General features: G+C 47.0%; 1 protein-coding gene across 5 annotated transcripts in view; it reads left to right on the plus strand.

Moving 5' to 3' along the window:
- MARF1 (meiosis regulator and mRNA stability factor 1) overlaps positions 1–11,724 on the plus strand; it is a 41,188-nt gene extending 29,464 nt beyond the window's left edge. For 3 of the 5 annotated variants that reach the window (XM_007466949.1, XM_007466946.1, XM_007466950.1), the window contains 6 exons: positions 1,421–1,651; positions 4,179–4,391; positions 5,597–5,657; positions 5,741–5,866; positions 7,234–7,404; positions 9,124–9,368. In XM_007466949.1, the coding sequence (XP_007467011.1) occupies positions 1,421–1,651; positions 4,179–4,391; positions 5,597–5,657; positions 5,741–5,866; positions 7,234–7,404; positions 9,124–9,368 (1,047 nt within the window). Of the gene's footprint in view, positions 1–1,420; positions 1,652–4,178; positions 4,392–5,596; positions 5,658–5,740; positions 5,867–7,233; positions 7,405–9,123 lie in introns of all 5 variants that reach the window. The other 2 variants (XM_007466948.1, XM_007466947.1) reach the window with 2 other exon arrangements.
- The last annotated feature ends 646 nt before the right edge of the window (positions 11,725–12,370 follow it).

The raw sequence follows: 12,370 nt of genomic DNA on the forward strand, positions 1-12,370 counted from the left end.
ATCGGAAGACTAAGCCACGACCGCTGACTGTGATGAATAAGGGCCGATGACCGGGACGTTCGGATGTGAGCATTAAAGTGGGAAAAGATGGGAGCAGCTCCAGCTTGCTACCCTGGTTGCACATTGCGGTCTTCCGGGGAGCTTCTGGGAAATACTGAGGCCTCTGTGATTCTTATAGAATGAGGCCAGGTGTGCTCTGAGCCTCAGAGCACAGATAAGCTCGCAAGGTGATTCTAATGTGTAGCCTGGGTCGAGAATCAAGAGATGTATCTAAGTAGCATCAAGCAGGTTTTTATTTTTTGTTCTTAATAATGGTCTGGGCATCTAAGAAGATGACTCAGACTACCCTGGGCTTGTATTTGTTGATTGATTAAACCCCAGGTCTGCTGAGGAAATCCGTAGTGTGAATCTTCACAGATCCATAACCACGATGAGTGGAGTCAGGGTTGACCCACCAGCCTCCTGCCCTGGCTCTGGGTGGGCGTCGGCTCCAAAGACAAACTGGTACTGGGCTGGCTCCTCAAATGCCACCCTCCCTCTGCCTCCAAGGGTCCAAAGCCCCTGAGCTTGACCCGTGGTCCTGGCTGGAAATCAGATAAAGGGGAAAACAGCCATGATAGTGAGCAGTGGTTCGCCTGCCCAGGCCTGAGCAGCGTGTGTCCTGAAGCTCTGCCTGTTTTCACTCCCATGATGGCTCACTTCACAGACGCGGCCCCCCTCCCACCCGCACCATGCCCAAGGCCTGCAGGTCTCAGCCACCAAATGTTTGTTTCTTCACATGCTTCACATGCTGTTTGGTCCCCAAATGATAAGCTGTGTCTCTTTCACAAGGTTTCCCTCCCAATGCACTTAATCAGTTAAACCCTTTATCTCCTTGAGAATCTGAAAATATCGAGAAGTAGACATATAGTCAGACACGAAAATACCAGCTTTTTTTCAAGTGCTTATGGGCTATAAGAATGCTGCTTGCCCCTGGACAGAGAAGGCCTTGTGTCTAGCCCCTGGGACACACACGTGGGGCAAGTCGACTGCAGAGCAGCTCTGTGGAGGGTCGCCTGCAATCTAACCACCTCCTGCTTTCGGAGAACACCAACCCTTAATTCACAAGCTTGGGCCAATGGATGTCAGCTGGCCGGTCTTATCTCTTTCTCTTGGGAGAGCAGTGGTGTTGATGGAAGTTTCTGGTTATGGACCAGCAGGGAGGGAGGGAGAGAATGATTTCTGCTGCAGTTGGTCTGAAGTGTTGATCTGGGGTCCCAAAGACGCTACAGCAAACCCACTCACTTTACTTCAGTTTAAGAAAAAAACTTAGAGATTTTCCTCTTTTGGTCTCGTTTGCCAAAGTGAAACTAGATGAACCAGCTATGACCCAGGCTGTCTCTCTTGAGTTCTGAAAAGTTTGCATTCTTGTTCTTCCCAGGTTGCTGATATGGAATCTGGCAAACAGATTCAGCTGATCAACCGCAAGTCTCTGCGTGCTCTCACTGCCCAACTGCTGGTATTGCTGATGTCTTGGGAGGGAACTGCCCATCTTTCTGTTGATGAGCTCAAGAGACACTATGAAACCACCCACAGTACTCCTCTCAACCCCTGTGAATATGGGTTCATGACTTTGACCGAACTTCTGAAGAGTCTGCCTTACTTAGTTGAGGTATGAATGGTAATGGTTCTGGAACCACCGTAATGAAAACTGTTGTATTGGGTATTTGTAGATCACCAAATGGTCTAGATTAGACTGATGGGTCATTTTGTAGAGAAACAGACAGAGGTGTTGGCAGGTGCAGGCACCCTGCCCAAACAAGTGACAAGCCAGGATGAAAGCCCTGGCCTCCAGATTCTTAGACTGGGGTGCCTTTTTCCTGTACCAGGCTAGATTCTGCTGCTGTTACCTCTTTCTGAAGCAGATCGCTTATGTGGTGGTCTGTCAGTCAGATGCAGGGCAGAAAGGAAGGTTGACTGGCTGGTCACCAGGTGGCCTTTCAAGAATCACAGTTCAGGGGGACTTCCCTGGTAGTGCAGTGGTTAAGAATCCGCCTGCCAATGCAGGGGACATGGGTTTGATCCCTGGTCTGGGAAGATCCCACACGCTGCGGAGCAAATAAGCCCATGCGCCACGACTACCGAGCCTGCGCCCTAGAGCCTGTGAGCCACAACTACTGAAGCCCACGCGCCTAGAGCCCATGCTCCGCAACAAGAGAAGCCCGCGCACCACCATGAAGAGTAGCCCTGGCTCACCACAACTAGAAGAAGCCCGCGCTCAGCAACGAAGACCCAACGCAGCCGCCATAAATAAATAAATAGATAAATAAATAAATCTTAAAAAAAAAAAAAAGAATTTCAGTTCGGGAATTCCCTGGCAGTCCAGTGGTTGGGACTCCATGCTTCCACTGCAGGGGGCCCAGGTTCGATCCTTGGTCAGGAAACTAGGATCCCACAAGCCGCGCGGTGCAGTTTAAAAATAAAAAAGGATGATACTTCAAGATTAGAAGAATAGTAAGAGAATACTGTGTGCAATTGTGGGACAACAAATATAAAAACCTAGAGGAAATAGATAAGATCCTGAGGAAAAAAGTTAAATTGACTCCAGATTTTTAAGAAGTTAAAAATTAGACCAATTAACACAAAAAAGACTGAACATCATTGAAATTTTACCACTGACAAAAGGCACAAGGACCAGATGGTTAAGAACTGGGTTTTAACTCACCTAAAAACTCCAACTTTGTAAAAACCACTTCTAGATCACTTGGAAAAAAAAAAAAAGATGGGAAGCACACCACTTCTTTTATGAAGCCAAAGTAACTTGAATACCAGTCCCCCAAAAGAAAATGATTCTAAATAGAATATTAACTAAATAAATCCCGCAATGTAAGAAAACAGTGATTATACCATTGTTATCATATAACCACGTGACCAATAATTAAATAATTTTAAAACTCTCTCCTTAGCCAAAGTCTCCCCTGAGCCACTTTCTAGACTATACTTTGTCTTTGGGCCCTGCCCTTATCCTTGATGGGCCCATAGGGCCCAGTTTTAGAGAGAATCTCCTACCCTTGGTATCTGATCACCCTGGCTTACCTTCTGCAAGAATCCTGTTAGGGGGCTTCCCTGATGGCGCAGTGGTTGAGAGTCCGCCTGCCGATGCAGGGGACCCGGGTTCGTGCCCCGGTCCGGGAAGATCCCACATGCCGCGGAGCGGCGGGGACCGTGAGCCATGGCTGCTGAGCCTGCGCGTCTGGAGCCTGTGCTCTGCAACAGGAGAGGCCACAACAGTGAGAGGCCCATGGACAGCAAAAAAAAAAAAAAAAAAAAAAAAAAAAAGAATCCTGTTAGGTCAGTTTAACAAGAATTCCCCCTACCCTGGATGTCCCTCTCCCCAGCCCCCCTTGGCTATAAGTCCTCACTTTTCCTTGTATCTGAAAAGGACACCTATACTTAGGTGTCCACTTAGGTGTCCTTTTCCCTGTTGCAATAGTCCTGAAGAAAATGTTTTTTCCACTTGAACTACTATCCAGCTCTGGTTTTCTTTCACAATATCAAATCCAACATTTTCTAAACTCTGTTAATTATGTATTATATGAACACTAGTTCTAGGCAATATTAGTGGATGTTCCTGGACCAAAGGCTTTCCATGGCCAGCTAAGGCTGGGAAAGATCTGTTCTCTAGATCTCAGTGAGGGCATGTTAGACTGAAAGGCTTATGGTAAACAGATTTGCTTACTTGAGGACAAAAGGTGTTTGTGGGGTTTTTTCCCTTTATTGCTTTTGTTGTTGTTTTAAGAATAGTGATGTTGTTGTCCTGCATCACAGTGTTCCTTGGGGAGATGAGGTTTAGTGGCTTCGGTCCCCACTGTCTGGTGCCCCTTTGTCCACCTAGGGGTTTGCCCTCTCTCTTCACTGCCTCCTTTCGTTTGAGATCTCAGTTTACCAGTTTCCTTCCTTTCTGACACACTATTTCATCAGACCTCTGCTGCCTTACACCTGCAGATAGAACCAGAGTTGGCTCAAGGCTATAGCCCTCTCTTGGAGGAGATCCTTGAATCAATCTCCCCTCCTCCCTGGCTTTTTGCACGTTTTCAAGTTGACTTGGCATCTTTTCACTCTCAGAGGGACCCTCACTTGTAGGATGCAGGACCAGTCACTCTGGAAGTTTCTAATGCTGCTGTTTTCTCCTGGACCAGGTTTTCACTAATGATAAGACAGAGGAGTGTGTGAAGCTCACAAGTCTGTATTTGTTTGCCAAGAACGTGCGGTCTTTGCTTCATACTTACCACTACCAGCAGCTTTTCCTTCATGAATTTTCCATGGCCTATACCAAGTATGTCGGAGAAACACTGCAACCCAAGACGTATGGCTACAGTAGTGTTGAGGAGCTCTTGGGAGCGATCCCACAGGTGGGTGTTTTCTCAGTTTCTTGGAGGGTGTCCTCCTGGAGAGCCACAGGCTCACTCTCGGACAGAATAATGAAACTGCAGGCATTTTGAACTGATCCTTTCAAAACATACATACTGTTGGAGAAAAATGAATGATTTTAGCATTTCTCCTTCATTCTGCAAACCTTCATTAAATTCCTAGGTGTGAGGTGGGTGAGTCCCAGACCCTGCCCTCAGAAAGGTATGGGGTAATGGAGAGTCAAGACATCTGAGCAGGTGACAGTCGGTGTGGTCAGTGCAGCCGTCGGTGGGCACTGAGGAGGACAGGAGCGGGGGATCCCAGAGCAGAGTCCTCACGATGTGTAGAATTTAATCAACCACGTGACAAAGAGGGGAGAGGGAAGACAGTGTGAGCAGATGCAGAGCAGCGAGAAATACTGTGGAGCTCCCAAGCTGGACCCTCTCAGCAAAGTAAGAGCTCAGTTATGGAGGCCAAGACTCTGTGGAGAGAGGGGAGGAGCCTCGGGGCTGCTGTAGGAAGCGCTATGGGGCTGCTGTCCATGGTAGAGTTGAGAGAACCAGGAAGAGAGGAGGAGCCTGGCAAGGGGCCTGCCACTGCAGAGGCCCAGGTGAGCGCTACGCTGGGCTTGAGGCTGAGTGAAGGAAGTAGGAAGGGACACGAGGGTAGGACAGCTTGGGAGCCGAGATGAGGGACTTGGTGACAGATGCACGTGGGGGGCTCTGGGAGCCAAGGGCCACTGCTGCCTCTCTCGGCGGAGGTGGGGGCAGCGTTATTAGGTCAGGGCCCTTGTTTTATGGTCAGGATAATGAGCTTAGCTTGAGAGGCGTGGGAGAGCCATTAATTCTTTTAAGGTGCATTTAGTATCTGGAAAAAATGGTAAGAGCTCCCACATGAGAACTAGCTTCATTTATATACCGGCTCTGGTGTTTGGGAGGTGATGTTTTTAAAGAGCCATAAAGAGTAATTTTTAAGCTGGGTCTCACAACTTCTAAGACTACAGCTTTTTATAAGCGGCATGTTTCTGCCACAGCCTCTGTTGCTTTAAAACAAAGTGTAGAAGACTTTTTCTTGGCGTTAATTTGGTCTTTAAGTCCTAGTATGTTTAAGTATGCTACCCAACACAGTAGGTCACACTCTTCCTGAATTTTAGGGCTTATTTCCCCTCCTTTTCCACTGCTTAACCAGTAGTATGTCTTGTGTGCAGGTGGTCTGGATAAAAGGACATGGTCATAAGAGAATTGTAGTGTTAAAAAATGACATGAAAAGTAAGTAAGCCCCATCCCCTCCCCCTTCAGAAGCCCCAGTTCTCGCCCTGATCCCCCTTTGATGGGTGCTCTTTGTCTTCCAGGTCGTGTGAGTTCACTTGGTCTCCCCTCTGCCAGTCATGAAACCCGGCCCTCAGCTACCGAGCGCATCCTGGAGGTGTCCGAATCTTGCACAGCCTTGGAACTCAAACTCAGAGCAGGTGGTGACGGTAAGAGAGGAAAAACAAAGCAAAGCTGGTGAAATTTTCAGGAAATGGCTTGGGGTGGAGCTGGGGTGGTTTGAGGGGGAAGGACGACGGCCATTTTCATTCGTTAAAGGTAAGTATTCATGCATTTTCCAAAGGAGTCTGGTGTTTGGTTAAGAACAGAGAAAAAACTGGCCCGCATTTGATGGTTGACCGGTTAAGGTTCTTGAAGGATGTCGGCAGCCCCCATAATGACCATAAGCCAGCATAATTCAGATGTTAAGGGAAAAAGACTCTGACACGTTAGAATACTTCAAGATGATTGCAGTGGAGTCAACTCTGCTGCCCTTGGAGAGAGAGATAGAGCTTAGCTCTGAATGCGACAAGGACAGGTGGGGGCTTATAGTCAAGGAGCAGAGCAAGGGGGTCGGTGGCTGGGCAACTACCAAGAGGAGACATCAAGGTAGGGGGATTCCTGCCGACCTAAGAGGATTCTTGTTAAAGGCCGGCCAAGGACTTAGACATCAGAGGTTAGGGGTGGGGTGGGATGAAGAACTTGATCAGATATCAAAAGGCTGGGGGATTTTTGCTAAACTGACTTCTCAAGATTCTTGTCAAGACTGGACATGGCAAGGACACGAGACACAGAAGACCGAGGTCAAGGTCTGGTGGAGAAGAGCGCTTGGAGGGGCCTGGCTCCTTACTGAAGCTGGGTTAGGGAGAGTCTTTGTCACAGGACAGTCCTGGGAAAGACTTGATAGTAATGCATTAGTATTACTGAGAACAACATCGAGTCATCCCGATTTTATGTGGAATCTTCTGTGTACTAGATAGAAATCAACTCGCTTGAATTTTGAGTCCATTGCTAGATAAGAGAATTTTATGTTCTCAGGACTCTGCAAGTTGTTAAATAGTTACAAGTGCTACTGTGCTTTCTGTTTATAGGATAATCAGCTATGTAGCATTTTACATTTTTACAAAGCACCTGAATGTAGCTCATCCTCTCAAGCTGTCAGCACAGCCTTCAGCAGTAGTTACCTCCATCCTACAAATGAAGGACTGAAATTCCGGAGGTTAAGTAGCTTACCCAAGAGCACTCAGCGAGGAAGTGACAGAACTGGGACCCAAGTCTTCTAATTCAGACCTTTTGCTCACTTAACTACTTTCTATGGGTTTTTAAATTTTTCTCAGCGTTTTTTAATTGCCCCCTTTGTTCCTAAGAACACAAATGGGAGATCCTGGCTGTGGCATCTCACTTACCGAGAGTGACCCAGACCTTTCTGTTAATGGCTTTTTTTTAAACCTTGAGTACTTCTGACCTTAAGGAGAAGGCAGGCCTCAGGCACAGGCCGCGCAGTCCTGAGCGGAGCCCCGCTTTCCGTCTCCCCCAGGGCCCCATCCGGTGGAGCAGGAGCTCCTCCGCCTGACCAGCGACTCCCCTGTGGACCTCTTGTGCGCGCCTGTCCCGTCGTGCCTGCCGTCCCCTCAGCTGAGACCGGATCCCGTCATCCTCCAGTCCGCTGACCTCATTCAGTTTGAGGAGCGCCCTCAGGAGCCTTCTGGTAGGAGGCCCTGTCACTGTGGGGTTTTCTCTGTGGCTTTAATTAAACAGTAAACCCTTAATGCCAAGATGTTCACTGTTTGATGGGAGTGGGGAGAGACTCTACCTTTCCAGGCACAAATATACCTGGGAGGATTATTCAGGACCCCCTTTTCCTATCAGGGTTCCTGCTCACAGCCCGAGGTGGCTGAGGGAGCAGCAAGCACGGGAACGATGGTGGTCTTGAGGGGTGCTGCAGCTGCGCTGGGGGTGGGGACCCCACGGGGGAGCGTGCAGGGGCTTCCTGGGCTGTGCTCCCCACCTTTGGAAAGTGCAGCAACTCCAGCGGCAACCCCCGCCCGTCACCAGACATACACGTCACCCCTGGTCTGGCCCAGAGTTGAACGACTCCAGAAGGTACTGGGGCTCTGTGGGACTGTGAATAGGGGAGGGAGGGCACCTGTGTCTCGTGCCCCAGCTTGTGCCACAGCTAGAGATGGCACGGGCGGCAGGCTGCTCGGCTAGGAAGAGGCAGAGCCAGGATTGGAGCCCCAGGCCTCTTGTCTTTCTGTCGTGTCCCTGGCCTCCTGAGAGGCCAGCCCACCTGCTCTGTCGAGGTCCTTCCCTTGTCGTCTCCTCTGTTGGGATGGTCCTTCCCCGCTTTGCTGACACTGCCGTCCAGGAGATGACCCTGCTGACCACAGGCCTCGGTCTTCTTAGCAGCCTTTGGCACCTTTGGCACCGTCACCCAGTGAAAGAGCTGAGGCTGTTTATCTGGAAGATAGTCAGTGAGGAGACGTATACCTACCTGGCTGCGGAGCTGGACCTGGGCTGTGGCGATGGCGGGGGTGGTTCCCCTAGAAGCATAGACTTGGTGGGAAATTGACGTTAGCTCTTCCGTGCGTGTAGCCTTGGTGTGTTTAGTGTACTGAGTTCAACCATCCCTGTGTGCCGGGGAAAGAAATAACCTGAGCAGTGCTGGCAGTTCTGTCCGTTATTCTCCCCAGCGAGAGTCAGCCTGAGAGCTGAGCTGAGGTTCTGCCTCCCCGCCGTCACCCTCAGCCTCTATGTTCCTTTGGTGAGGGAGCCCCTTGCACACGCAGTGGCAGTCCAAGGTATAAGGACACATCACTTCCAAGCAGTGTGTCTCTGTACCTACAGCAGGCTAGTTACTTGTGGCTCAGCCAGAGAAAGAGCAGCCTGTGTGCGCTCTGGGAAAAGTGGCTGCTTCACTTCCTGGATTTTTGAGGGTACTTCTGACTCTGTGCAGTTCTCCCCTTATCTCTGCTTGCCCTGCTCCCCACTCCCCCTCCCCAGCCCCCAGCCCCACCTCGGGTGCACGTAGAGCACGGTACTCTGTCAGTGGAATAGGCCAGGGCCCCCTGGTACCAAGGCCCCTCCTGGTCTGAAAGTCTTTAGGTCACATGTGGCTTATGGGTCCTTAACTACCTGACAGAGAGAATGAATGGGCAGAGAAAGTGGAAAAAAATGTTTTTAAACCACTGCGCATTGATTTGTAGCCAAAAACGAAGGTCTCTGAAGTTTTGTAATTCAAGGGAGACCTGAGATGAAGTTTATAAATGTTTGACTTATGTGACACATAATATTGGCCACAGAGCTAATAAGTAAATTATGGCATAGGTGTGACATTTGGGGATTATTTTTTCGAGAAAGGAAAACTGAAAACAGACACTTTTTGCAGGTCCTAGAACTGAATGTGTTTGCTTTCCTGTATTTACAGAAATTATGGTTTTAAACCAAGAAGAGAAAATGGAAATTCCAATACCAATAAAGAACGAAAACCTGCCCTCTGATCCCAGCTCATCTGGCATCTCAGCAGCTGTCCCAGTGCCTCCCTGCCTCTCCACGGAAACCCCAGAGTCGCTGCTCAGCAAGGACCCTGTGGAAAGCCCAGCCAAAAAGCAACCCAAAAATAGAGTAAAATTGGCAGCCAACTTTTCCTTTGCACCTATAACCAAGCTTTGAGTCTCGTTTTGAACATAGAATTAGGATGGGAAAGCACTGTCTGATTCTGCACACAAAAGTGGGTTCAAAAAAACCTTTTCTGTTTTAATGAAGATCCCCTAGAAACCAGTTACTTCATCTTTAGACATATTCCATAATGTTTTGTTTCTCTTACATTGACACAGCTTTGAGCTGAATTTTTTCTTTCAGTTTTTCCCCCACTTATTTGGAAAAAAAAAATTCTGTCATTTGTTAAAGAATCATTAATATATTTTAACAAATTTTTGTTAGTTACTATGAAGTGTAATGGTGTTCTGTAAGAAGACAGCAGCGAGAACTCAGCAAGGAGGAAGTGGTTTTACTTCCATCAAGCCAGGTCAGTGGTAAAATCTTACATGTAGCATAATATAGTCTCTAAGCCTTTGCTTACTGATGTTTCCAGACAGTATTAATCAAATGCATGAGGTGTCTTTGAAGCAAAGCCTGTTCTGTGATCCTGTGCAATCACAACACTGAAAGAGAATGGTGGGCGAGGCAGGAAGAATGTATTTTCTGGTTGGATGTGAAGGCTCCTGGCTTCCATGTGACTTGTAAGCGTGCCTTGTTTTTTATTTAACTATGTCTGTAGTTGACAAATGTGGCTTCATCACAGATTTTTAAAAATGTTTCCACTTTGGGGTTCCATTTAGGAGCTTTCTAGAAAGTCAAGGATGTTTTAAGCTTCCCTTTTATGTTAAGTTCCAGTTTGATATGGATTAGGTTAAGGAAAAGGAGATGGTCTTGGTGTCATGAATTTAAAGTCAGCATTTGAATTCCAACACACATTATTGTGTGTCGAGAGGCAATGTTGGGAAGAGAGTCTGATTTTCTAAAATATGCATCAAATGCATAAATTACAAATCAGAGCTGAGGAGGGAGGTGCTTTAACAGGAATGGTATCAATGCTCTTTCCACTAGGAAGAGACAGAAATTCTATCTATACATAGGAAGGCCAAGGTTGATCAACTTAACCTTGTATTCATAATTTTAAAGCTGGTTTTGGTAGCTGGGAAGCTTTGTGTGTGAGTATTTGTGTGTTTGTGTCTGTTAACTCAGTGTCTTTTAATAGTGTCTGCTTTTACTCTGTTACTTCTTGCTGTTGGAAGCATGTTTGGGTTTTTTTGTGGTGTCTGATGTTGGCATTTGGGAAAAGCCAGCTTTTGAGGGAGCACTGCCCTGTGGAATGACCTTCGCCTTGAGGTGGCTGAGGCATCCGGTGACGGGCAGCCTCTTACGCCTCCTGGAGAAACCTGACATTTACAATGGGTTGTATTTGTTGGGCAAAAAGGCGGATTCGTTCATAGAGCAGAAAAAACCTGTAGGCATAAGGTCTTCCACTAGTTAGATGGTTTCTTTTGGGGAAATGATTATATTTTGTAACTTCTAGAAAGCCAGAAAATGGGCTCTGATTTCATAGCCAGCATTTTGATAAAATGCCACAAAATAAGGGCTATTGAGAGATTTTTACAAGTAAGATTTTTTGTTCCCCAAATCTTTTAAATGAAGCCAGTGATTCCCAGTTCTCAGCACATGGCCCCAACCAAGATGGAACGGCCCTGGGAAAGCCTTCTAGGCATCATGGCACTCTTGAGTCCTCCCAAAGGCATTTCCTCTACCGACACAGTGTGACAGGAAGTAAAATGCAAAGGTGCACTTTTTTGTAAGAAGCTTTTAAACAGTGTGACAAAGTTGGTGTTGAGAACATCAGTCGCCTTATTCTGAGATTTCATAAGGCTGAGTTTGCACACGTGGACTTTAGTTTTGCTCGAAGGTAAAGAATGTGGACTTTAAAGATGTAAGAGGCACCATTACAAGTCACTAGGAACAGCCTCAAAGAGCAGCTTCTTTGGGCAACAGACAAAGAAGAGACTGGAGTTGTGCGCTGTGGTGTGGGTGTGGTTGAATTGTTCACTGGAGTCACCTGTCAGCCTGGGACGCGTGTGTGACTCCAACAATCGCTGTTTGAAGGTGTGAGAATACAGCGAAGCTCGTTGTGTTCATAATGTACTCCACAATGGCCAGTCCAATTGCTATCTATTTTTTTTATCTAGAGGTTTAATTGAATGATGTGACAGAATGATGTATGAGAATTAAGACAACGAAATTCTTTATTTCTGGGTGGAAAGATGTACCAGATTAGATTTATCTGTTTAAAAAAAGACAAAAGTTATCACCAAAACCCCCTTTCCCATCTTGCACTGTTTGTTTTGGATTGAGCTTGGGGGAAGAGATGTTTTTCTTAACTGTCTACTTTGTTTGAACACTTTTTCTGTGGTTCAAGTGCTGTTTTGTGTGTTGGGACCAAACAGTTGTCAATAAACTTTAAAAGCAAGCATCAAATTTGAGTTTTGCAAGTGAGTGTTTTGTTTGTTTGAGGTGGGGGGATTGTATACCATAACAGTTGTGTCAGCTTCTCATCCCTTCTGAGAATCTCTGAGATGGAAAACAAATTGGTCTGTCGTCTTAGAGCCTCTTTAAATTTGGCATCTGGCCCTGGCAGGTGACTGGACTATTGGCCCTTCGTGGTCAGGACCCTCCAGGGTTTCCAGCCTCGCTCCAGCTCATAATCGTTTGGAGAGAATACAATAATCACAAATACCCTCCAGTTATAAAACTTGGGATAATTCCTAGGAACTCTCTCCCTGGGAAGGAAATCCATTTTGCAGGCTACCTTGGTTTTTGTCACTGCCAAGCATGCTTTTTGAATAGCCTATTTGAAAGAGACTTCTTTCACAGATTCCATTGTGAAGCCCTTTTCCTGAGACCACTGTTAACTCCCCACCCACTCTCCACTCCCGTTCAGGATTTTGAAAGGACCCAGAAGAGACTTGAATGTTTGGGTAAATTGCTTCTTGATGAAGTGCAGTTTTTTTAAAGTTCAACATTAAAAGTCTCTTAAAAACCTCTGGCAATCCTTTCAAAACACCTTTCACGGTAGCCAGTTTTTGCCAGAAAACTTTAGCAGCCACTGTGCCCCTTTAGAG

Source organism: Lipotes vexillifer, unplaced genomic scaffold (genome assembly GCF_000442215.2).
Source record: "Lipotes vexillifer unplaced genomic scaffold, Lipotes_vexillifer_v1.1 scaffold232, whole genome shotgun sequence".
Classification (NCBI taxonomy): domain Eukaryota; kingdom Metazoa; phylum Chordata; class Mammalia; order Artiodactyla; family Lipotidae; genus Lipotes; species Lipotes vexillifer.